A 27,343-nucleotide genomic window follows, 5' to 3' on the forward strand; every position below is an offset into this window, starting at 1 on the left:
ACCAACAAAAAACAGAAGAAAGCCCAGAAGAAAGGACAGAGGTACAGAAAATTGAAATATCAACAGCTGATGCCTCTCCTCCCAATACAAGGAAATGTCTGACCATGACTAAAAAGCAACTTACTAACAACAAAAGGAACTGCATAATACTAATCTGGAAGTGACTGTCAAAGACACAGATGCAGAGACAACTGACACCACAAAAGGACAATGCTTGTATTGATTTAAAATCAATAGCTGGCTGCATTACATTAGAATATTTTTTTTTACAAATCAGATTTAAATATTCATGTTTGACTGAGTGATACAGTGACTGCATAACTAATATTGACAATTATCTTCCAGGCAAGTCATTCTCCTTGTCTACTCAGGAAGTACTTAAGATTTTCCTCCATAGAAAACTGCCTTCTAGTACAGGCCAACAGGGCAGAACAAAAGCTAGGAATTACTTTTAAAAGATCAAATCAGCTGTACCTCAATACCCACAAAAACTCAAGGGGATTCTATCATTGTCAACATGCATCAGACCTCTCTGCATTCAGTAATGCATAACCCAGAGAGCTTAATACTGGACTGAAGCATCACTTTTTTTCTCCCAGCATCTCACAGGTTTCTTACACAAGACACCTTATACTTGTACCTTGTAGCTCTCACTTTATTTATATTATTGCAAGGCCTACAGCCCATTCAAGTGAGAGATACAATGTACACCCTAACCAATACAGCATGCAGCAAAAAGCACCTACTTGTATGTGTCAAATAGAACTGATTACAGTTCTTCCAGGGGAACTGCTGTGAAAAAAATTCATTGTATATACACATTTTTGGTTTTCTTTTTCAAGCCTCCATAAAAACGTATCTACCTTATGGAATAATCTCCAAAACCTTCTATCCAGAAATTCATAAAGTTCCTCATTTACCTTCTGATAAAGAAATCACATCTGAAACAAGTTAAGAGAAACACAAATGCAAGCATGAGCTCAAATGTTGACTCAGATCATGCTACTCTTACTCATATCAGTCATCCTGCTGTGCTCATGCTGAGAACCCTGTGGGTGGACATATGAATTCATAGGGAACCTACTGAAATCAGTGCACAGACAGGGTCAGAGGCTTTCAAAAAGCAGCTCTATGAAGTTAAATGGAAAACATATAACTGTGCATTGCCTAAAAATGTTGTTTTGCATATAAGCCTAGGTAAAAAGAAGGGGGGTCTGGTGTGTGGCGTGTGTGTTGCAACAGAAATGTTAGCCTATAATAGCATAGTAGCACTAGGATAGCATAATTTGGGATGAAAGGCACCTCAGGAGGTCATCTACTTCAACCTCCTACTCAAAGCTCCAGTTAATTTTTATTAAAAAGCCACAAGGTTTTGGCTGCCTTCTTCCACATTGGTTGTTTTTTCAAAACACCGTATTAAAACTAATATTTTTTATATTGCATGTTATATATAAAAACATATTGCATGTTTAATTATGTTAATCTGCTTTTTAATGAAAGTTTTGTGACTTTTGATAGTAGTTTCCTTTTATACATAACTAACAGCATTTAATTCATGTATCTGTTTAATATTACTGTATTTCCGAATCTTGTTTATTTCCCTCTAAAGGTTCTTTCAGCCAAGATGCTAGGTTATTTCCTGTAACTGCAAACATCATCACTTAGCTTTTGTTCACCTAAGGTCATATTGTAAAAGTGCCCCAGGGCTGAGATAAAAGACCAATAGCAAAAATGACAACCCTGTTGTTCAGCAGCTGCTTTTCTTACAACTTCAGGAAGAACACGCTACTGCTAGTACAAGATGACAGTGACATTCGCTTTAGTAGTACTATGTGGTCATGCACAACATTAACTCCACATAGTCTGGAAATGGTTATTCTAAAGAGATAGGAACTTTGGGTTTTATTAGCCCAATCACCACTCTTAACAGCTACATGTGAGAAGCAGCAGCAGCCTCCTTTCGTTTTCCATTCTGCAGTTCCAGTCAATCTGATTTGATCAACAAGAATGTCAAACCATTTTTTGCATTCTGTGAACTCCTTGCTCATTAAACTTCCCCTCCCAGCAGCAAATACTACTTCCTTATGTTGCTGTTGTAGGCACTTATGAAAATGAAAGACTCTGTAAATAGCTCAGTTATAAGGCTTCTCTGGAAAGTGCACCACTGCTTAAGATCTCTATCGTTTCACACTATAATAGTGAAGCTGTTTACTACAAAATTCTCCATTTACACCACTTAAGTCACTTGGGACTTATTGTCATCAAGCAGAAGACAGTGAAGCTACTGTGTTCCTACTGAATCCTCAGGCACCAACCCTAAGAAGGCACGATAAATGTGCATGCCCAAGGAACATCACTACAATGTTACTCCCACAGCAATTACTAAGAAGATTGGGCAGGGAGGAGACAAAAAAAGTCAATCCATGCAACTGATCCAAACTACCCTTTTCAACAGTGCACATAACCTCTCCACAATCTCCAGTCAGTATTGATTTTTCACAAAACACAAAATTTAGAAATATTTCTCTCTAACCTAAACTACATATATATTAAATTTGACTAACAATATAACCAATGGATTAGTACATGATAAACTGGAAAGCTGTACAGGGCTAAGATGTCAGAAACATTGATCATTAAGCAAATCTCAAGTGCAAAAATCACACTTGAAACTGTAAGTAGCCATCACAGTCATCCTAGTTATATTTCCCTCTGCCCAACAATGAAAAAGAATACAGTCTGTGTCCCTCTGGTGACAAATAATCTACGAATAACTGAAGCAAAGTGTTACTTTCTCACCTGTCACAGCAGAGGTTAGAAGGGAAAACTTGAAGACAGAGCCAATCAGGTTCTAATTAGACTTCAGCTGCAGAACAAAAAACACTAAACTGAAGAAGTTTTATCTGCAATTCTCTTCTAAAAAAAAAAAAAAAAGAAAAAATCTCTTGCAAAAATAAGTGAAATTCATTAATTCATAACCCACAGCTAACAGAACACCTCCCCACCCAGAAGCAAATTCAATACAGACATATAAAGACAAACCACAGATGCTTCTGTGACTGTTTGCAAGGACGACCACCCCCCACCAACGGCACCGGTACGGGTTCCGGAGGAGGCTCGCCAGCCAAGCACGGCACCTTGGCGGAGGTGCGGCGCCCAGCGGCGAGGGGGCGGCTTCCAGGTCCCGCACACGGGCCGGGTCAGCCGGGAGCGGCCGTGCTGACGTGGGGCAGGGGGCACGCGGCGGCGCCCCGCGCCCGCGCCGCCAGGCACGCAGGGCCTTCCGCGCCGGCCGCGACCCCCCGCCCCGCCGCCTCCCCAGGTGCCGCCCCCCGCGGGGCCCCGCCGCCGCGTTGCCTAGCGCCGGCCCCGCCGCGCGCCCCCGCCCCCCCCGGGCCCCCGCCCCCGGGCGCCGCGCAGTACGGGCAGCGGCAGCCGCCACACGCGGCGCCGGGGCCGCCCAGCAGCGGGACGGGGCGCGGAGGGCGACGAGCCGTAACCGCCGCCCCGGCCCCCCGCCTACTCGCCCCCCTCGCCGGCCGCCGCGGGTAGCGGGCAACGGCCGCCGGGCGGCGCTGGCCCCACTCACCCCGGCGGCGGCTGGGCAGACCGGCGCGCGCAGGCAGCTCCCCTGTCGGCGCCCGCTCGCTCTCCATGCGCGGCGGCGGCGGCGCCCAGCCCAGCCGAACCGCGCCGCGCTCTGCCCGCTGCCTCCGCGCGGCCCCCCCGCCCCGCCCTGCCGCGCCGGGGAGCGGACGGGGAGGGATGGGCGGGGCATCCGCCCTCCCGCTGGGCGGGGCGCCGCGCTCCCGCCGCTCCGTCAGCACGCAGGGGCAGGGCGGCGCGCGGCGCGGCGCGGGGCCTGGGCGGGGCGGGGCTGGGGGCGGCGCTGCCCGCCCCTGCCGGAAAGGCGCGGCGGCGCGGGGGGAGGGGGGGGGGACGACGAGTCTCGCCTACTGCGTCCGCCGCGCCCCGCCGGCCATCGGCGCGGTGTCACTCGCCCCGGGGAAAACCGACCTGGGGCCGGTTGTCAGCCCCGCCGGCTGCCGGCAGCGCCGCCACCACAGGTCAAGCCGAGAGCAGCTGGCCCGCGCAGGCGGCAGCCTCCCTCGCGGGCGCTGGAGGGGCAGCGGGGCTGGGCGGTGCGGGAGGGGGGATCTCCCCGCGGGCGGTTGCTGCCTGCCGCCCCCCCGCCCTGTGGGGAGCAAGGGCGCCCTCTCTCTCCCGCGTTGCGGTCTGTCCTCACCGGTAGGAGCCGCTGTGAGGTAAAACCCGAGCTGCAGTGAGGCAGAGGGCCTTGGACCGGCAAGAGCAAGTTTGAGGGACAGACCTTGCCTTGTTCAGCTGTGCTAAACAAAAGCAGCGCATCTTTGCTGTGGTCTGCGTTTACAGTAGTGCGTGTGTTATCTGGGCCAAAGGAAAAATGCACAGGGTTTGGGGGGTTTTTTGTTTTGTTCTGGTTTTGTTTTTTTCTTTTGAAACAACGCATATGTGTGCTAGTTCTGACCCAGCTCCTAGGATGTATTGCACAGTATTAACCTTGCAGATACCCACTTTTCTGGTAACTTCCTACGGGATGAGTTTGTTCCTTATCTTCTTGTCCATGCCAAATAAACATGCTTCATCTGAAGGCTCTGGACCTAGGCTGTCTGTTACAAACAAAAAGAGAAAACAGCTTGACTGCTGACGTGAAGAAATGAGGGTTAAGGAAAGAACGCCAGAGTCAGAGGCCTTGAGCTACAAATACATACTGTGAAGTCTTTATCCAGAGACAAAGGAAGAACAGAAGGTGGGACAGGGAAGAACTAAAAGGTCATGTAAAAGTTTGATAGATGAGTCTCAAAACTACCAACAGACTCAGGCTTGTAACTTTAAGTCATGCAAAAGCAAGCTGCTGTCAGCTAACAAATTGGTGCTGTCATATCATTCTTCAAGGACAAGCTAATCACTGTCATCTCTGCAGTCTTAACATGCGGGTTTTTTACACACAAAAAGAGTATATCTGTGTTCCATAACATCATCTTACAGAAAACAAAATCTATGCCAATTCAAAACTAGAATTTAATGCAGTGCATACACTGCTTTGCATATTTGGTTTTCTTGAACATGCAGTTTAAAGGTGTGGTGGTTTTCGACCCCAGCTGGATGTCAGCTGCCCACCAAGCTACTCTTATCACTCCCCTCCTGAACTCCTGAACAGGGGAGAGAAAAATCTAACAAACAGCTCTTGGGTCGAGATGAGGACAGGGAGATCACTCAGCAATTACTGTCATGGGCAAAACAGACTCCACTTAGGGAAATCAGTTTAATTTATTACCATTCTAATCAGAGTAGGATAATGAGAACCAAAAACTTAAAATACCTTCCCTTCCCGCCACCCCTCCCTTCTTCCAGGGCTCAACTCAGTCCCAACTTCTCTGTCTCCTCCCCCTAAGTGGAGCAGGGGGACAGGGAAGGGGAGTTAACAGTTGGTTTATAACACATTGTTTCTACTGCACTTCCCTCCTCATGCTCTGGCCTTGTTCCAGTATGGGGTCCCTTCCATGGGATGCAGTCCTTCAGGAACAGACTGCTCCAGCGTGGGTCCCCAGCAGGGTCACAGATCCTGCCAGAAGCAGACTCTACACAGGGTCACAGCCTCCTTCAGGCATCCACCTGGTCCTGTGTGAATTCCTCCATGGGCTGCAGGGCACAGCCTGCCTCACCATGGTCTTCACCACAGGCTGCAGGGGAATCTCTGCTCGGGTGCCTGGAGCACCTCCTCCCCCTCCTTCTTCACTGACCTTGGGGTCTGCAGAGCTGTTGCTCTCATACAGCCTCACTTCTCTGTTATACAGCCTCACTTCTCTGTTCTGGCTGCTGTTGCGCAGCAGGTTTTTTTCCCCCTTCTTAAATACATTATCCCGGAGGCACCACCACTGTCGCTGATGGACTTGGCCTTGGCCAGCGGTGGGTCCATCTTGGAGCTGGCTGGCGTTGGCTTTATCGGACATAGGGGACGCTCCTAACAGCTTCTCACAGAAGCCACCTGGAAAGCCCTGCTGCTACCGAAGCCCTGCCATGAAAACCCACTACAAAAGGACACCTGGTGATTTTGAAATAAAGTCAATTACAGCATGTTTTCTTCTAGGATATCTAGACCCTGATCTCACTGAACATTTTCCATAGTATTACATCCTCTAATGATTTGATTTTAGTTTCTAATGTCTCTCCAGGCTGCAATGTGGAAAACTTACACAAGCATGTACTGCAGTGACACTGAAAACTTGCAAACAGGGAAAGGAAATAAACTGCAAAATAAAAGTGTCCTGAATCTTCCGAAATAGGATCACTTACTATACCACCACTATCCAGACCACTTAAAAGACTAGAAGAGCAGTGTACTAGGTTGGTTGTGCTCACTGCATATCTAAGACTCTGCTCATAAAGATCTCTGTGGACAGAACCCTGCAAATGCAAAGAATTCTGCTGAAATTGATGGGAAATCCTTATATGATTAAGTTTCAATGTTTTGATAGGTTCAGGTTTACTTGTACTCACAAAACTTCCTAAAATCTTAACTGGTAAAGGACGCTATCAGTTGGCAAGGCTGTAAAAGACCTATCTGTGTTGGGACTCCAAACATTACAGCTTATCTACTGATACCAGGCATTTTTACTTTTGTTTGTCTTCTGTAATAATTAAACACATTTTAGCATAGTATAGCAAGGAACATTATTGTCCTACGAAATACCCTTAGTCTGTTCAGGGTTGTTCATTACTTTCAGCAGTGTTCCTGCTACTCTGTTATTTTTTTAACAAGTCCTTTCAAAGGCAGCTTGCACCCAAAAACTGTCAGTGTCTCAGATTTGCATTTTATTACCATTTAAGCATCCCACTTTCCTTTTTTCTTTGCTAAATGACCATACACAGTCTCCATACGTTTGAATGTCAATGCACTTATGTAGAACTGTCAGCCTGTGAGGTGGGAAATTAAAGGGATTGAAATGTCATCCTGTTTGCACATTTCATTTCACATATTCATGTCATGTGAAACACAGATATGTGAACAATGTAGTTAACACAGGCATACCCACAGAATCCTAAATTAAACAACATTGTAAACATAGTGTAAAACACTAAATTTAGTAAACATATCCCCAAATAATGGACAGAAATACTACTAATTATACACAAAATGTGATTTTTACAACTGTTGAAATAACTTCCTTTCAGAGTTGGTTTGCTTTTCAAGGCAAATTTTAAAACTTGCCACATGTGCAAAAGGCTTAGTTTTGTTTCTTGAGTACTCCTGTGTTCCAACTTTGAGATTTGCTTACAAACCAGGAAATAGATTTTGTTTTATTTCCATATTCAAACAGCTAAAAAGATAGAAGCAGTTTTGTTGTAGTTGCTTGAAGAATTCTCATAGTTGGATTTAGATCTATCATTTTCAGCTGAAATTAAAATCAAAGCACATTCTGTATTCAGGATGGGGGAGTTATCTGTAAAACCTTCATAAATTAGGCTAAGGAAGTTACTTATTTTAAGTAAAATCAGTGAAATCTGACTGTCTGCATGTATTTCACTTTTCTTTCTACTTTTGGGCGTAAAATACTTAATGCTTAAGTACATATGTTGTGGTGGGTTTTCTCCTTCTCTGTGTACACCCAGCCTTAGAGGAAAATGTATTTTGGTTGAAAACCCATGCTTTTTCGTTGAATACATGTAATAAGGAACACCCTTGAAGGAAACTTTGTCACTATTTAGAGTCATTCTCTGAAACCTACTTCCTTGAGCAATAGGAGTGAATACCTTCTTCCTGGAGGAGAAAAGAGGAACCAATACCTGTAAATATAGGTTTGCATATGATTCAGCTCCTGAAAGGACACACTTCTAATTCATCCATTTGGGGGAAAAAAAACCTAGGGAAAAAAAGCCATCTCTTGGCATTGAGGGTTCCTATGGTTTGTCCTACTCTAGGCATTCATGTGATAACTGTTCCTCTGAGAGACAGTAGAGAGCACCTGAAAAAACATTGCAATATATTTCTGCAGAGACTGATTTTTGGAGCATATACCAAAGAATGCAGAAGGTACTTCCCCAGACACTAATTCTACCCTGGAACACTGCTCCTGTGGAAGATGCATTTCTTTGCCACTACCTTCTCTAACAGCCTCCTGTGTTCTTGATGAGGTACAAAATGCTGTATCATACAACAGTCTTTGAGGGAAAAAAAACCCAAACAACCAAACAAACCAACACAGACACACACACACACACACACACACCCCCACCCGAAGAACAGGCATCAGTTCAATTGCTAAGCAACTGAAAAGCACTCAGATGCTACAGTGACTAACTGCTGTATAAGGACTTCTAGAAAACAGGAATAAAATCAGGTAATGCTCCCCCCTCCTCTGTGTCTGTAACTGCCCTGTCTCCCTTCCCTAACGTCCTCCAGGAGCTGCCCCTTTCCAGCAGCTCTCTGGCATTCCCTCCAAGCGGTCCAAGGAGAAGACAGTGAAGAAGTCCACTTTACAGCCTGCAGTGAACAGGAATAGTGCTCTATGTTACAGATTCTTGGTTTGTGTGATGTGTGTGTGTGTGTGCGCTGGATGTGCAGGGGCAATAAAACTTGGATGAAAAAAAGATGGTATTGCTATATTTCTTACCTATACTGGTAGCATATACACAGATCAACCACATGTAGTGAATAAGATTTTAATCTGTGTCTTTCAAATTGAGTTATTCTTGTTTTGTTGGTTTCACTAGTTTCTGGTATGGTTTCTGCAAATAGAGAAAGAGCAAGTAATTTTTTAATTTGCTCTTTAATGAAGACAGTTGTCTCATGTGAACAGCAATGCCTGCACTGGTCTCCACACTGCCCATGGTTCTATTGAGTGTTCCAAGCCTTTGAACGCTCATCCATGTGTTGGTGTGGATCTGATTTGGAGATGGAGACATTAATTTCTTGCCAAGTTAGCTGGGTCACAACTGAGCAGCAGCGGCATGGGATTTCCTTTTAAGGAACATGTGCCTTCCTCCTATTATAGGCTAAAAACCAGTGTGCAGCCAAGTTATGTAGCTGGAAAAAGCAGGCAGGCAAGTAAGTGGAAGTGATTGTCTTAACTGTAGAACTTCTTGAAAACGAAGTTTGAAATGCAGTCCACTGATGGGAAATGTCTAGGTATGAATGGCATTACAGGGAACCACAAATTTATTGTCACTTTGTGACTTTCAGAGATTTTTGCTTAGTGTTGGAGTAAACAGATACATACATATGCTAGCACCATCCAGTGAGGAAAAGAGCCAGTAAGAAAAGTTTGGCTGAGGTTGTCCTTCCTCAACAAAACCTGCTAACAGTATGAAACAAATCAAAATTAATAAAACTGCAATCTCAGTTGAAGGAGAACCTGGAAGTGTAGACAAAGCAAGCCTCTGCTTCCAGTGTTTGCTAGTCTTGCAGTCTTTGTTTGCAGCTCTGCAGTCAAAACTAAGTGATTGCAATACAGATGCTTCTGGAGGCTATCAGTATAAGTCTCCACTGAGCTGCACTTTATTTCCTAACCAAATCTGGATTGTCTCCACTTCAAGGTTCTCCTTCAATTTTGTTTCATTTTGTTGTGTTTTCCCCCAAGACTATTTCATCTTTAGAGCAGTATATCCTCTATGTTTAAATGGTTCCTAAACACAATGATATGTGATTTCATATGGGTTTTGGTTACACTGTTATGCAAATCGAATGTATTTATATTCAATAATAAAGAGGAGCTAAAGTTGTGCCTTCCTGAGTCTGTCTAACACCAGGAAAATAGTTCATAACTCACACAAAAAATGTATTTGAAAATCCCTTGGGAGTCAGGAAGTCTACTAAATTGAAAACCTCTTGTAACATATTTTGAGGGGACCGGGCTTATTTTTTTTTTCTTTTGAAAAATCTAAGCAGAATCACCTCAGCCTTTCTTACATTAGTCAAACATGGGAAGCAGCCCAATTCCCTCATACTAAACAAACTAGTATTTCTTCTTTCAGCCTTGGAGTTTCCAAACCCTTAGAGGACTCAGAAATTGAGATTAATCTGAGAAATGCAAGATTAAAAGTTTCCAGCCCAGGTTCATGTAAATAGCTTCACCCTGTGCAGTGTTCAGGACTGTATAATGACCAGGCATCTGTCTGTGGAAAGTACGTTTGTTATTTGAAACAGATATTTTCACATGTGCACATATATTGGAATTTTTTATGTTTCAAGATAACTGTGGACATTGAGGTGGAACCCTCTCTTAAGGATTTTTCAAATTAAGGTTTCTAGAAGTTAAAGATGTACTAATTATTGATATCTGATTTTAAGTGCAAGGGACTGCAGCTCTGTCAAGGTGCTTTTGCTTTGCATTGTTACAGAAAGTTACCCTTCCTGAACTTGTTTAGCAGCACCAACTATCTGTGAAAGTCAGGAAGCTTCAAAAGTTAATGTTTATATAAATTCATTTTGGTCAGTAATTTCTTATCCTGTTGGGTTTTTTAATTATGATTTAATCTGTTAATGTAATTTAATCCACTTTAGCCAGTGTGACAGGATGTGAGTGTGATACAGCTAGAAACTAAAAGAACAGAAGACAACAGAACAGAGAACTAAATCCCTTCAAGGTCTGCTGTTGAAATTCTGGGATCTTCCTCTAGAGATCTCAACCGTAATGATATTTCTGAAAATTTTTTTTGCACTTTTGTGTATGATTAAGATACAATTACAAGGCTACTTTAATGCAGTATGGAATTTAATGTTGTAACACTGAACCAAGTTTATCTTGGACATTTTCCAAACTGCCTACTATATTCACATCTATCACCAGAGACCTTGAAGAGCAAGATCTTTGGTACACACATAAATATACAAGCAAGAACCTTTTATGAAGATTCTAAAACTCTTTAAATTGCGTACTGTAAATTCAAAGTGAAACATTTCAGTTGTTTGTAGTAATTTTTTCCACTTTGATATTCTCATCTTAGTACTAGAGAGTGAAGCAAAGACACTGAGTTTCACTTTTGCTTCTACTCAGTTTTATTTCTGGTTGGGTTGATAGTACAAAGTAATAACAAGTTGTGTTACCGTTCACAGTCAGTCCTCAAAAAGAATGAGCAGAGTTTAATTTAAAATCAGAAACACATTTCAGTTTGAAATGAAATTATAAAAATATGCATTGTGCTGATTTTTCAGAAGTCCTAAGTAATTATTGCTGAAGTGAGAGTCAGTATGAGATGCTTTGCTTTATCAGTATTTCTGAAAAAGTAATTTACTCCAGGAAGCATCTAGATATCAATGTTGATATCAAATATGCACACTGGCAAAACTGTAACATCAAAACATTTTAGGTTAAAAATAAATTATTAAGTATCTTCAGCATAGCTGTTTTGCTTTTGAACCTTTTGACCAATTCCAGTTAAAACTAGCAGAAGCACAGGGTTTTCACAGAGAAGTAAATTTCCCTGTCTGAATTCAGAAAGGTACCCTGCTAAATATCTGTGCAAACCAGCTAAGAAGCACTTGTAAAGAGAGAGGTCTGTCCCACAGGACACCACTTTGGTAACACTGCTTTAATTAGTTAATTGTGGGGTCAGACTGTACATAATTTTAATTAACTAGTAACTGTCAGTGCTGCTCTGGAATTACATCGGCACAAATAACATCAAACCTGTGTCAGTCGCTCTTATTTTTCTCCTTTGCTTTTGAACTCCAGTCACGTTGATTAGGTCTTTTCTTTGTAATTAAAACAGTAAATTAAATCCAACTGTTTTCATTTCCTATTTAAAAAAAAATGCACCCAGCAACTATTATGTTTAAAAACATTGGTTCCCCATTCCACTCTTTGTAGCGTAATGGAAATGTTTGAGCTTTCAGAGAGAACATCATAGGACCCAGAAACAGCTTCCACAAACTCCTCTTCTTGGAGGAGGAAGATTTTTCGATAAGCAGTTCCAGCAAGTGTTCCTCACACGTAGGCAAACATGAAAAACAAGGCCTGAAAGTTCTCCCTTAATTAAAGGGAAATACATCGCTAGCTATCAAGCTTCCTAGCCTGCCTTCTGTGTTGATGTAACAGATGTTGCTGAGGTAGTTGTATGTGAGGCAGAAACAGTAATTAACTCAGTTTGGCCCTCACAGAGAGTAGCTTCAAAATATGTAATTTCCAAGCTAAATTTCATGTGGAGGACCAAAAAAAAAAATTAGAAGTGTTTACCTAACTGCTTGAATGAGTACAACTAGTTCTCATCCACAGAAATGAAGGAAAGCTGTTTTTCATTATTTTTGCTAAATGCCATATCCAGTGTCGAGCACAGTTGAACCTGGCATTCCTGGGGCCAGAGAAGCCACAAAAATGCCCTGCAGCCCTGGAACCACCTTTGGCACAACTAGACCAGGGGGGCAAACCTGGTCCCCTGAGGTGAGCCACCTGAATCCATCCCTCCAGGTTTTTTTTTTAATGTCTTCTCTTCTGCCTGCTCTGCTGCTATGCAATTGAGTCAGCCATAGGTGAAAAGCCTACAACTACCAGCAAACGCAGCTGGAGATATTTTTAGTCAGCAGAAATTGTGAAAATGGCAGCTAGTTTGTGTAGAAGAGATGCTGCAGCAGGCAACTTAAATAAATACTCTACTGATCTATGAATGGGCTACCATTCAGTAAATGGTAGAGGAAGCAAGCTGAAAAGATTGCAAAGGAGGCTGATTTTACTTGGAATCGCCACTTTTCTGCTTCCCCCCAAAAGTGAAACTAACATATCATGCCACACACAGCTTGCAGAGTTTAATATTTGGCTAGCAGCTGCAGGAACACCGGCAGGAGTGGATTGTCATGAGAGGGGTAGCTGACACACAGTTACTGAAATCCTTAGCATCTGCATTTCTTGATTTGTTATGTGAGCTAGTGCTGCAAAAATATTCTGGCATGTACACAAGGGTTGTGAATATATTTTTTTATTCCCTATAAAATGTTAGTGGCATAAAGAACAATATTTTATAATATTTTAAATGTAAGAAGGTAATTTGTATTCCCTGCCCTGCTTCTGTGAAAAGCAAGGAGATAAAAAGTAGTATCAAGTCCCCAGATCTCCAACTCTTCAGCCAATGCTGTCTTTGTGTCAGAAATAGTCTTTGTAGTAGCAGTGGTAGACACCTTATATAGTGAAATACAGTCAGGACTTTCACCAGTGGAAGTTAAAGGGAGAAACCCCCACAATATTGCTAAGTAAATGCAACTCTAGGTCTGCTTACTTAACAGAGGGTCCTGAAAGAGTACAGTCTTTTAGCTTCATAAGAGTGGAGCTGAATGTCAAGATTTTCTCTTGTGCAACCCTTAGGCCCAGGACTTTGTAAGAATGAGCCTGTTGTCTAGTAACATGATGTGCCACTGGTTTTAAAGCAGCCCATATCTTTTAATGCTAATCAGCAAGAAACTTTGAGTGTTAGTAAGTAGTTTGCTTTCTTGCTTCACCTCAAAACTCAGGGGATTCAGCCAGAAGACCTTTTGTCTGTGTGTCAGATAAGGCTTTCTGATCCCAAAGCAAAAATTTTTGTCCTTTGAGGTCTTTCATGGGGTGAAAACATATTGGATCACACAAGGCTCTTGAGTACTCTAAGAACCAGGACCTGAAAGCTGACCAGGTAAAATAAGTACTTGTTTTTAAACAGCAAGTGATTAAATGCTAGAACAAATTCACAGAACTGTGTAATGGAAATACCATGCCTCAGTTTTCCTGGTGAAGAGTGGAGGCCCTTCTGAAAACTGTCATTTCCCTCGAAGGAGGAAGACTGTACTAACACACAGGTCAGACTTGGTGTAATTAGCAACCCCTCTTGGTCCTAAACTCTCCGACTTCAAGATGGCAAGCCTTCAAGGGGACATCTGAGATGGAAGAGACAAGGGCAATGCTTTGTTTCCACAGCTGGGGACTACTAGGGCACATTAGAAGAACTCCAAGTTATCTATTCACTTCTCTGTTTTATAAACCCTGGATGAAAGTCCCTGCAGTGAGTCACAGGAGTGACAGCTGGACAAAAGAGAGGGAAGCTGTCTGGGTGAGTGGCCAGAGAGCTCGCTCGCAGAGAAATCCATGTACATACCAGGGGACAGAGCAGGGAAATGATCCAGCAACTCAGAACCCCACAGCAGCTTGTACAACATAGGAAAAGCTATGGAGCTAACAGGAGGCTGGAGAACAGATCAGCAGAGAAAGGGACGTATCACAAAAGAAATCTTTATTAAGTAAAAATGGCAGGATCTGGTCTTTGCAAGAACTGACTGTAGACAAAATAACCCAAACAACTCCTATGAACAAAACAGACAAACAAACAAACAAAAACAGAAAAAAAGAGCAGAAATAAGCCAGGGAGATTTAGGCTTTGTGGTGGTACATCTCCCTCCCTCCCCTGGGCTGCTCCACAAACTCTGGAATCCATTAGGCCTTAGCCTCTGTGTCATGAGCTCGGCAGTTGTTTAAGAGTCCCTTGACCGTACTGGCAACTCTTGCAGGACCGAAGTGGGAAACAGCACTGGCTGTACTAGAAACATCCCTTATCTGAACACCACCACCACCTGACATCCTTAGAGCATTCCTTATCTGGACTATAACATCCCTAACAAGCCTGGGAACACTCTTTATTATGACTCCAAGTGGTATGATACCACAGTCAATGGAATTTTGGGGAAAACGCCATTAATTACGTCAGATCACGGTCAGGATAGAAGTTTACTGATGACTAAAGCAAATCATCTCCAACCCTATAAAGAGGCCCTCAGTGAGGCCTTTTGAGCTCTCCTGGACCACAGCAGAGTGCAAGCAGCATCTCCTTCTGAGCAGGACGCTTCTCAGAACTCAGTCTCCCAAGTCTGTGGTACAAGAGGGACCACCACAGAAAGCTGAGGACAACACCTGGGCTAATTTTCCTCTGCCTCAAGGCTCAGCCCTTCATCTGTGGAGAAATGCGAAGGCAGCAGACGTGAGTATGCACTGAACTTGAGGGGAAGTCGCAACAGGTGTATCTTTGTACATATATCTCTGCACTTCTATTCATTCGTGTCTGTGTGCATGTGTGTGTGAACTGATTTAGTAACTTCATAATAAGAAGTGCATTGTTCTGAATCCATATTTAAGCCATTTCTATAATTTACATAAATCCCATTCAATTCACTTTGTAAATGGTAAATTAGTCTATGACCAAGCACTGCTAACATCCTATGACCAGCATTAAACTGTGAATATTCCTTATATTCTTTAGACATAAACCATTGTCCAGGTCTGAGACTAAGAGTGGATCCAGCCGCACCTAAGCTCTGTTAAGAGTTTAGAAAGCAAGGGGGTCCACTCCGAACCTTGTGACTCAGTGGGAAGGTCTCCCTTAGCCTTTCACAGTTTTAGTCTGTGTAAACCATTCCAGCTTAATTTTAACTTAATTCTTTTTGTGATTTATCTAAGTAGTAAGTAATAGAGCGAACCTTGCCATCAAACTTTCTGAAGTCACACTCCCACAAACTCCTATTAAAACTTTTTTGCTCATACATTTCATGGTAATGCTTTTAAGTGACTCAACCTAAACCACGCATTCATGACAGGCTTGTAGTGCCACAATGTGCTTATAGCACTTGTAAGGTGAGATAAATGTTTGCACAGACCTGAGAATCTGTGGATCTTGATATTTTCTAGTCCAGCTCCTTGTGGGATACAAATGAGTCACTTCATTCTTCTGCACCACAGGCACAAAGGCAGTTCTCCAAAACACAGACTTTGGAACAGAGGATAAAAATCCGTAAAGCCAAGAATTTCATTACATGAATGCAAACAATGCATCTTTTTAAAATTTATGTGCTTATGACTTGGCAAAACCAATTCAAATAGTTAATTAATCGCATTGTTCTTGCTTGGAGAAGATATAAGGCAAAGGATATCAATGAGAGATTTTACTGAAATCTGAAAAGGTGTGAAAACAGAAGTTTCAGTCAAGTTCTCTCATAGCAGCTCTTTCTTTGAAAGCTAGGTCAGTGAAGAAAATGCCATGAACTTAATAAGCATGGTTAAGTTTTTACTCTGTGTTTTAGTCAGGTGAGTGAGGATTTTGATAATTTCCTGTATTTTTCCTACAATGTCTCAACAGCTATTCAGCCATTTCTGACCAAATCGATCTCTTCTGTGTAAATCTGTGGGACAGGGGAGGGAAAAGAAGGGTAATAGAATTCTGTAATACCCACCTCCTTGGTTTTTCATTAATACTTCTTACCATAATTTTCAAGTCTTAAAAACCATCTGCTTACAATGCTTATTTAACTCTGCAGGCTGAAACAGATGTTCATTCCTTATTTGTACTTTGAAACTGAAAATTAAGAAAAACTATTTAGGGAGCTGCCACATTCTTCCTGTGATAAGGCCAGCCCCAGATGGTGTAGCTTTAGATTAGCCCCCTGCTTTTGTTAAGTAAGAAGCTGTTAAGGAGCCTGTGCATTCTGTAATAGCTGGTTCTTCTAAGGTGGAAACAGCCAGATCCTTCCAAATCAGCTCTTCTTCACTTTGAATTCATATATTATTCCTTTAGAAAAGCCTAGAACAAAATCTTGACACTGTTTTAGAGGTAAACTTGCTACTGACATTAATAGTGAAGCATGAGGAAACAGTATTTTTATTAAAAACCTGACAAACATGCATACAAAAGAAATGGGAATGTTTTCTAGGCTGCCTTATTTAGCCCTGATTTATTGTGGATGTTTCCTCTGAAAGTACATTACATACATTATTTAAGTCACAAGGAACAAGGTGAAAATATTGGATAATACACTCGTGCTGTAAATTATGAAGATTTTTACAGTCAGTGCTCAGAAACATTCTGCAGTAGAAACCCCTTCCTGCACAGACATTCTGAATCTGTAGATGTGTTTCTAAATACACATACTTAAATAAACCTCTCAGGAAGCCTTACTGAATCAGGTGCCTTCTGAATGCTGACACACAAACAATCCTTTTTTTCCCCCTGTTTTTCACTTCTGTGATGTTAAGACAAAAAGAGAATAATCAAAACTCATGCATATTTTGATCTAGACCCAACTTGCAGATGCATAGTATTTTGTATGAAATCAGAAGCACCTTTCCAGACACATGGAAGAGAATTGTCAGCCCTGAAAGTGCTGAGGGATAACCATTCAGAACCATAGTCTTACCTTACACAATTGCTGAACAATCTTCTACCTGGGTAACACATTGCTCTTTCAGTTTGGTGCAAATGGAACATTTGCAAAAGCTGTCATAGCTTCAAAGTTTGAGTTTTAAAAGTTTAAAAACAATAAAGCTTTTGATTTTTGAAGTTGTGACAACACTTACAAATTTTTACTTACACTGATTTTAGAAATCTGAGCTGCGCTACAAACTTGTATCTTTAATTAGCATCAGCTTTATATTTTTATTTCAGTGGCTATTACTCTTAACTTGTACATTTTACTTTCTGGATCAGTGGCTCCCTGTGTTTAGGGTAATTTTGACTGGGAGAGTTTCTAGCTTTTTGATTGCACAGGTGACAGAGGTAAGCAAGGTAAATTTTTCCTTGCCTGCATTTTTCCTAATGTAACTTGAAATTTAAAACATACAGTAAAAGAGTTTTATTTCACATTCTACCATCTTATTTAGGGTTCCCTTAGCTGCAAATAAAATTTTGGAAAGCTAGTAAATTCTAAGAAGGGCCTCTCCCTCTCCCTCCCACCCTGGCAACTCCCAAAGCTGTTCTTTAGATGTATCAGTACAAAATAGCCATTTATCTTTTGAATTGCCATCTTATAGGGCTGGAGAAAAGGTTCAGGGTTGTTTTTTTTTGGTTGTTGTTTGCTTTGTTTTGAAGGGAAATAAAAACTTATTTAGGAAAAAATACTTTTATTTTTCCAAAACATGTTTAGATAGATTGCAACAAGAACAAAGTACAGTACAAAAATGACTCACACGGCCTGCAATATTAGTAAAACACTAATCAAAATACCTAACTTTTTTCCAAAGTCCTTTTGGGTCCAATATACATTTTTCCTATTACAGAGGTAATGCCCACTTTACGGTGGCATCAGATAAAGTTTCTAAGACCATTATAACACAGTCACTAGTATTTGGTCTATATATATACCAGCTTTCGACATTGTTTTATTCTACTGTAGATACACTGAGTGTAGTCTGAAGTCAAGTATGAATTTATTTCCTTCTGTCAGGAGCTCAGTATTAACTTCAGCAGGTTTGCCTGGAATCTACCAAAAGCCTTTCTTAGGTAAATATTTATATCCTGGTAGAAACTTTTTGCACCTGTCAATCCAAGCAGCGCCCATACACCATTATCCTCTCTTTCAAAAGGAAGCAGCTGCACAACATGTGATGGCATTACTGAATTTAATTTTGTCCCTCCAAGCCTACAGCTTTTTTTGCTACCTTTCACAACTCATTGTGAACTACAGTGTGGCATGCCAAACAAACCTAAAAAAATACATGTAATATGTTAAAAACTGTTAAGGAGGTTTCTCCTCCCATGCCTGTCTTTGCAGAGGAGGCTAAAACAAGTTGGTACAGGCTGTGATCTCTTCTGCAGTATTCTCACATCCAGGAAAATTATAATACAGTTGGTTTTTTTTTCTTCCTGTGAAACTGTAATTTAATCAATGTAATTTAGTCAGGAGTGAAGCATCTGACAAATTCTATACATATGCAATGCATAAACAAAGAAAATTACTGACACACCTTTATTACTTTCAATTCCATGCCAATATTGTCTCTGCAACTACCTCAAGAAGCTAATGTTTCTGTTGTGATCATTTGTTTTGCACTGCAAAGCTCGTTTTGGTCAACCTTGTTTTCCATCTCTATCTAAACCTTTCAGAAAAAGCTATGACTGAAGCCTGGTTACACAAAACTAGAGCACCCACTGCAATAAGGCTTGAGAGCACAGGGACAGAAGAGGCATTTGTGTCCCATTCAGTGGAATACAGTGCAAAGAGTCCCAAGCCAGCTGAGGCTCCAGCTGGGCATTCTATGCAGCACAGAATACTGGCATTGCATTTATAAACAGCACAGGTCTGTTTAGATAGCCTAAAGTCAGCTTGATTGTTTACATGCAGCAAGCTTGGGTACCTCTGCACTGGAATCATCATTTGTTTCCCTGTGCCAGAAAAGGCACAGGGAAAGGCAGGTTTTATCAGATCTTTGCAGTGTTTTCTGTCATCCTATTTCATGAAGCCTACAGATGTTTCTTATCTGATAGTTTTGCTAAGGTTGGAAAATCCAATGCCAACACATGTCATTAAGACTTTCTCCCCACCCATGTGCTCTTCCTCAGGGGTCTTTGTTTCAATTTTAAACATGATCTGGAAGAAGCTTCTCAGGTGTCGCAGAAACTCAATTCTAAAGGAGAGAAAACAACAAAGTTTTAAAAACAGAACAGAAAGCCCATTACAGTATGTACTAATGAAGATTCTAGCAATAAGCACAGTGAATAGAACATGAAAACAATTGCTTAGTACAGAGAAACGGCTCCAAACGGTGTTTGCCCTCTCCTCCCTCGTGTTGTAGAATGTGGCTAGTGACCCCTACTGAAACCACTGCACCCTCTGTATGAGCAGAAAGAGAAGGGAAGCCTGGTAACATAGCAAGACAAACTGGTAAGAGAAGAAAGAACAGAGAAAGAAGAGATGTAGCCAGGCAAGGTCACTTACTCATGGTGCTGCTGACTGTCCATCAGGGCTATATGAACCCCATACTGACGTGCTGTAGCCCAACCCCCACTCCCCATTTTTAAAGCAGAAATAAAAGATAAACAGGGATAGCAAAAGGTTGGCCTTGGGTGCATACTTCGAGAGAGACATGTCAGATACTATAACATGTTTGATTTGTATTACTAACTTGTCCACTTCTTAAATATTTTATTACAATCACATTCAGATACAGAATTCTTCCTGTTTTCTCTCTTTATTTTTAGGGGGAAAAAAGGTAATTTTCCTTTTATAATTTTAGAATGAGAGGCATGAAGAGACTAAACAGACACAGTGCTCCTCAATGCACACTGACTAGAGGGTGACAGGAAAAGCTACTAAAAAGTATTAAACAAACAAAACCAAAAACAGCTAAGAAAACATTCCTACTGGCTTCCCCAAAACACGGAACAAGCAATTATACCAAAAGGCTACAAATACAAAATTGGCAACTGCTCCTGACAGAAGTCTGGTCTCTTCTAAGCAGGGCCACAAGCAAGCCTGCAGTATTAAACTAAGGTTTAAAATCCTGCAGCAATTGGTATGTGCCCTTCTCAGGTTAAATTTAACTTTTAAAGAAAGGGATTGTGCATGTGCATGTCCAGTCCACACATTAGTTTGCTGGCAATCTGGAAAAAAACTCTGCTCTGCATGCTGACAGCAATAATCACAAGCTAATCACACTTATATCATCACACCAAATCAAGGCGAAGTACCCACAAAATGGGAATCAGAGGACCAAGAGGACAGGACTGTCCCCACTGCAACATCATGAGGCCTCTGAAATCCTCCTGGCAGCTCCTATTCACAGAAATTGTCAATAAGCACAACAAAAGTTGCAGGAGCAAGAATTGCCTTACCCACTCCAGTGGGTAAGTGCTGATACTCTGTGCTCGGGTATGAGCATGAAGAGAGGCTGCCATTACCTACACTGTACTTAGCAGGATCTGAGTTATCTCTGGAGCAGTCAACACCTCTACAGGGTGAATGCAGGCACATGGCACCCCATGCTCTATGTACATCTATCTCACCTTCCTGGGGTGGTAACTGGCCTCTGCACAAACACCAGCTGTCTCATGTCAAAATGGATTAACAGTGGGAAGAGAGAACTGAAAAGCCCCTTTTCTTCCATGCCTCTTCAACTGCAAGGTTTCTGATTTCTGCTGTTAGGCAAATCGGCATATGTTGGCACAAATGCTTCAGTAAAGCTGATGGGCAACAAGCTCTGTACCAGCCTTCTCCTTAGCTGGGTCCTTTCCCAGACCTCTGGCAGTGTGACAAGAAAGCAGCCAAGCCCAAAACAGCAGGAGTGGCATGCCGAACTGCAAAGAGGGCAGAGCATAAAACGTACAAATGCCAGAGGCAGCATGGAGCCAGGGACTCAGGGAGAATCATAACAGCTGGTCAGCAAACTCTGCAACACGTTAGTGGGATCAGTTCAGCCTGTACCTCCCTTCACATGTATGTGGACCACACTGTGCTTCTCCCATCTCTTCTCCCTTCTGAATAAGGGCTGAGTGAGGAAAAGCCAGAGGGCTTTGCTGCAGCCCCGGGGTCCACCCGAGGGCCTCAGGGGGAGTGGGAGCGAGGGGGAGGCTGCCTTGGGACGTCGGGGAGAACCTGGGAGCAGCAAGAAGCCAGCTCGGTCTTGCAGCAGCAGTAGCACAAGTGGCAAGAGCCCTGGAAATAGGAGAAAAAAGAGGGGGGAAGGCAGGGTGTGAGCCGGCAGCGCAGCAGAGAGCAAGCTGGAATTAGCTCAGGGCTGAGCGGTTTGCATGTGGCAGTCTGCGCCTCAGGGAACAGGAGGCTGTATGGACCCGGGGACTGAGGGGGGCGTGAGGTACAAGGACATCTTATTTTGCTGGAAATTTAGTGTGTTCATGCAAGAACAAGGCAGAGCTGAACACTCTTTCTCAGGTTGAGGGACAGCCACACGAGCCACACTGGAGGTGTTCCTCAGGGACCGCTCCCTTCAAATAAAAAAGCATTGTAATAAACAAAAAGGAAGAAAAAAAGGGGGGGGGGGTAAGAAAAAGACTAAAAAGCCTGGTTTACCTAAGCGCTACCTTTTCGCAGGAGCCTGGTAAGCAACACCAAAAGGTACACGACCACTGCGCCGCCCCAGCTCGCTGTCAGGGCACAGCGCCCGCCCCCGCGGCGGAAGGGCCCCGCGCCCGCCAGGGGGCGCCACGCCGCGGGGAGGCCCTGGGCCCGGCGGGCGGGCAGAGGCGCCCTACCCGCCCCCGGCTAGCGGCCCCCAAACCCAGCGCACCAAGGCGCGGGGCGCTCAGGCTTCCCGCAGGCCCGGCCCCCGCCGACACACCGGCGCGCAGCCCAGCCCGCTCTGCCAGCCGCCGCCGCCGCCAGCACCCTGCCTTTGATTTTAAGCTCGGCCTGACAGCGGCGCTTACCGCTGCGAAATCGGGAGGGTAAGGCAGGAGGCGCTAATCCAGGTGGCCGCGGGCCAGGTGGTCTCTGGGACTGGCGCCCCGAGGCCGCTCAGGAAAGCCCTGCCCCCACCCCACCCGGCGTTAGCGGGGGCAAAGGATGTCTCCTGTGAAAATGCACCCGTCTGGGAGATGTTTCCTCATTCTGATGGACGTGTTCCAAAGCACCATGTCCCCACACAGCGCTCCCATCTGCCAGCTGAACTGACGCACGTGCGCTGCACGGTGCTAGGCAGGGAAGTCAATCTAGTTTAACAGGGCTTATAAATAGCTTCAGATTCCACAGGGTGAAAGAGTTAAATGCAGGGATCTCATAGCCAAGAGAGAAAAGGAGACAACGAAGTGGAACTTGACAGAGCTACAGTTGCACTTCAAAAGCCTGTGCATCCAGTGAGTTGCTCAGGAGGCAAATTTCCCCACCGTTTATAAGCAGCCTTGGTGAGGGCATAGGGGTGCTCCAGACAGAGCTGTGTGATCTCTGAACAGACCCTCATAGGACCAATGAATCACAGAAATCACAGATTGTATGATCTCCTGTAACACATGCTGCCTCAGGATGTATGCTCCTGACCTTCATCCCTGCCAGCCACTCTTAATTTGGAAGAAGTTACAACCCACTCACTTGAAATCAGCCTGCTTACAAAATAAGCTAGTATGTTTGCATGATTTTCACAGCATTACAAAAAAAAAAAAAACCCAAAACACCCCACTGGACAATGAGAAGTGACTGCTTTGTTTCACATGCTTAACTGCGCACTTCAGACACCAATACCTGCTTTTTGTAAGCCTTTCACATGGATACTTACTTTACAGGGGATTACCCCTGTGCAACTGCAGGCTACCTACAAAATCTGATCAATGTTGTTTCCAAGGTATCAGGGGTTGAGAGTAGCAGTTAGGCAATTTCTAGCTCTTATGTGATGGCACCACCATTCTTCAGTTATCACAGTACTGTACCTTTCACATATACAGCACCGGTACCATGATAACCGAAAAAGGACAGTTCATAGTCTTATTTTTTGATGCCATTGTCAGCTAAACAACCCTCCCTCCATTTTATTAAAGGAAAACTGCTCAGTATCTAGGAACAATCGTGATCTAGTCAATTACTTGTCAGTCTGACAGATTTTTGGTCAGATATCAAAAATCAGATAAATGAGATTTTTGGTACTGGATGCCCTTCCCCTAACCTGTGTGCTGCAACTAGCAACATAAGAAATTTAGTCTTTTTCTATCCTCTGAACCACTACCACCCACAGACAAAGCTTTAACAAAAATTGAGACTGAAGGACTAAGTAGCAGTCCACTGCCTGGTAGGACTAAAGCTTAGGGGTTGCACATACCTCCATGATTTGAACTCTTAAGCTGTTTCCTTACTGATGGACAATCACAGTTTTAGCATTTGGCTAGCCATTTGAAATGTGCTGTTTGGGGCCACAGTTACAGAAAGATCACTAGGAAAACACAGTAGTGTACGCTAGGCAACAAAAAGCAAACTGATGTACACTTACAATCCAGGAACCAACAATAAACCCCAGCTCTGCAATTCTCAGAACCCGGCATAACAGAGAACAGTAAGGGAATCATCTTCTAACATGTAGAAATAAACACTAGGTAACTTACACCACCTGTCTCATTTGAAGATGGGTACAAGTTGTTCTGTTCATAGCCACAGGCAAAGGTCTTCCATATACAAAAAACAGCTGTGCAATAAAACTAGCGAATTAAACAAGATGGGTAATTAAACAGAACAAAACAACTTACGTGTATGGAGACAGAGGTCCTAACAGGACTTTGGAAACATCTCGTTGTCCAAGGGTCATGAGGAGCAGAGCAAGGCTCTGATTTGTTGAATCTACACAGCCTCCCTGCAAACAAAAATGTTTTAATAATTAATCTCTGTACAAACTAGAACTTGGGATGGGAGTAATGAAGGAGAAAGATATACTTAAAAAGCTGAATTACCGCTCCCAATTTTCAAGGGCCAGAAAGATAAAAATCCAGATTTTGTAACAATGACAAATTGATTTCACATGGCAGGCTGGGAAAGAACAGAACTAAAAGAAAACCCTGTAACAAGGTCACATTAAAGATCCCTCCCATCTCTCCCAACCTGTTCTCTTCTAACATCACAGACTGTAAGCACTAAATAATTTGTTTGCAGTAAATTGAAAACAGATATTAATTATAGTTTGTGTACATTTGAAGATACCATGAATTGCAGCACTTTATGGAAACTATAAAGTTACATTTGGACAAATAGTTTAGCACGAGCGGTGCAAACCAGCAAGTTGAAAGTTGTTTCACATATATCCACTTAAGCCCTTGCTGCTAACTTTTGTGGTATTACATTTTAAAACATTTCCCCTCCCATATTTAAATTGGGAATATTTTTCTGTTATTGCTATGTGAAAGAGCCATTCATAAAATTATGTAGAACTACACACTTCTGTACATATTTGACTGCAGTAAGTCACATGTGCATGGTAAATTGTTTTGTATGTGGAACATGTTAACTATGATGCATACATAAATCAGAACTGGAAGGCTTTCTCTGTTTACAAAGCTTGAGCATAAATTAAAAGGGATAATTTCAGCCAAAACTGCTTTAGAGAGAATTTACCTTTAATTATTTACTATGCAAATGTATTGCAAATAGAAAAAAATATTTGGCATAACACGATTTCAGCCTGTCCTCTTATTCATCCTGATCCACAGGCAGGTGAAATCTGTCAACAGTTTCCTGCTGGATCAGGCCTAATGCTAGGCCCTCTGAATAGGCTCTCTTGAGAGAGCAAAACTAAAAATTCATTCTTATAAAACCAAATTCTCTAGCGAGTTAAACTGACAGTTACCTTTGTGGGCAAGGAGTAACCTGCCATCATTTTAAGACAGGGGTCCTCAAACTATGGCCCGCGGGCCAGATATGGCCCCCCAGGGTCCTCAATCCGGCCCCTGGTATTTACAGACCCCCCCCGCCGGGGGTTGGGGGGGGAAACCAAGCAGCCGCAGATGGCTGCCTGCCACTGCATCCGCGTACCGGCCCCCTGGTTAAAAAGTTTGAGGACCTCTGCTTTAAGAGATAAAACCATAACCCAAAAAGGCAAAGGAGGGGCAAAGTAACTTTTGGACTACACAGATTAAGAAAACGCAATGATGTGACAACCTCATCACATTTACTTGGTGCGAGGGCAGAAAGGAGGACCTTTCCAAGAAGAGTTACTGAAGGTGTAATCTTCAAGATAGCCTTGCTTCAGTGTAACACATCTCAGCTCCACTCTTCTGAAAAAAGCCTCTGCACTTCATGCAACAAAAGATACACCACAGTGAATGAACATCTTTCCATTACATTCACTACCATGACCTAACTCCTAGCAACATGCTCTTACAGCAGCCCTTGCCCTTTTAACTGTGTGAACCTGACATACCAAAAGTGAAGTTAATGCACTCAACCTAATGCCGTCTATGAAGCTGATAAAAATTGTGCTTTATCTTGAGCAAACAGGGTACCTGCAGAATTGGCTGATGTGATCTAGAGCCACAGCTCTCACCAGCAACATTTGCCAATCTGAAACATGTATAAGAAGCAGATAAGAGTTTGGTAAGGAGTATTCCTGACACAGGACTTCCTGTATTTGTAGTTCTGTTAATAATTCAAAATGGTTTTAAACACTTGGATGAAAACTTTAAATTTTCTGAGCTTCTTTTTGTTTTTCTAAAGCTGAAAAAAAAAAATCAGAAAACATCTATTTTTATGACAAAAGCTCCAATCAGCATGGAGATAACCACGTCCTTAACAATATAGCAACCCATGATGCATCCATCACATCCTAGATGCTTACGTGAACTCTCTTGCTGCAGTGAGTCAGTTGTCCTTACTACTGCTGTGCATTAACAATGTGCTGTTATGCCCATTCCCACAGAGGCAGTTGCCAGGCAGACAAATTAAGTAATTTGCTTGTAATTTAATGATGACAGAACAGTAATGTGTCAAAGGAAGGACATGCCACTCTTAAGGAAGCCAACTTTTTTCTCTCAGTCCCCCTGCCACTTACTCAAGAGTACAAAATAAAAACCAACGTCCCCATGAGAAGTGAGATGGGCAAAGTCAGAGCCAAAGTACTGACATTTATTCCAAAAATAGCTGGCACTTGTTACCAACCCAGGATGCATCTTCTAGTCTATATTAATTCACTTCATTGCAGTTTCTCCATTATCGTTTCCATTGACAACAGAGCCAGATCCAGCTGGATGTGAAAATTAGATACACGGATCACTTAATCACTCCATTTTGAAATGCCGTTATACAAATACCACAGCTGATACGCACGTACAAATATCACAGTACTGGGTACTGGATAACACTGTTTTGGAGAGGATTATTCTTCTAAGTTTGACCCCAGCTTTGATTTAGTCTTGGTTATGTTTTGGCATATACTCACACAATTTCCTCTCTTACCTGTGCAGTACATACTTGCTTAACTCAATAATTTGTTACGTGAAGTACAGAGGGTTTGGGGTGGGGTGGGGGTGGGGGGGGTGTTGTTGTTTGGTTGGTTGGTTTTGGGTGTTCTGGGTTTTCCTTAGAAGAATGGAGCAGTCTTGTCATACTGTAGAAAGACCATCTCTAAAATTAAGCCTTCAGTGAAATGCTTTACTCTTTTTACTTCTAGTTAAATAAAAAAACTCAGCCTTACTCCTCCTGCACCTTCAAGCCCCCTAACAACTCAACCTTTCTGCATTAAAGAACTCAGCCTTAAACAGATATTGCATCCTCCCCTATTTTTCATGATCACAAGGAACAGAAACATTCGATCCTTTTGCAGTTCTTCCAGGCCTTTCCATTATGCCAATCACCTGCTATATAAAGCTCCCATAATCAACGCCTTTCAAAGACAAAAGGAAAATCCTTATTGGCATTCTACAATAAGCTTAGGTAAGAACTGCTTATGGATTTATAAAAGACAATGCTAGCCAGTCACTCCATGCCCCCTCTTTCAGAGCCACTGTAATTATCACTGTGCCTACTTATTAGTCAATTAGCTCCCACATCTTTCCATCAACAAAGGTACATTAAAAAAAGGTCCACTGATTCCAAGAATCATACGATCCCTTTCATTTCTTTTTGAAGGCTTAGTAAAAGAGATCATTTAGCACTTAACAT

The 27,343-nt window shown here is 42.7% G+C and overlaps 2 protein-coding genes across 10 annotated transcripts in view; both read right to left on the minus strand.

Annotated features, from left to right (window-relative positions):
* Positions 1-3,749, minus strand: part of JAK2 (Janus kinase 2) — a 91,699-nt gene extending 87,950 nt beyond the window's left edge. For 5 of the 9 annotated variants that reach the window (XR_008744708.1, XM_055790252.1, XM_055790253.1 and 2 more), the window contains exons 1-2: positions 3,590-3,748; positions 2,800-2,866 (exon numbers count right to left, since the gene is read on the minus strand). The gene's annotated coding sequence lies outside the window, so the exon portion shown is untranslated. Of the gene's footprint in view, positions 1-2,799; positions 2,867-3,042; positions 3,061-3,589 lie in introns of those variants that run through there. The other 4 variants (XM_055790256.1, XM_055790255.1, XM_027792833.2 and 1 more) reach the window with 2 other exon arrangements.
* A 14,113-nt stretch (positions 3,750-17,862) lies between these two features.
* RCL1 (RNA terminal phosphate cyclase like 1) overlaps positions 17,863-27,343 on the minus strand; it is a 32,614-nt gene continuing 23,133 nt past the window's right edge. Inside the window, exons 8-9 of the mRNA XM_055791264.1 lie at positions 23,944-24,047; positions 17,863-19,385 (exon numbers count right to left, since the gene is read on the minus strand). Of these exons, the coding sequence (XP_055647239.1) occupies positions 19,235-19,385; positions 23,944-24,047 (255 nt within the window). The 3' untranslated portion in view covers positions 17,863-19,234. The remainder of the gene's footprint in view (positions 19,386-23,943; positions 24,048-27,343) is intronic.

This window comes from Falco peregrinus, chromosome Z (genome assembly GCF_023634155.1).
Source record: "Falco peregrinus isolate bFalPer1 chromosome Z, bFalPer1.pri, whole genome shotgun sequence".
In the NCBI taxonomy this organism is placed as follows: domain Eukaryota; kingdom Metazoa; phylum Chordata; class Aves; order Falconiformes; family Falconidae; genus Falco; species Falco peregrinus.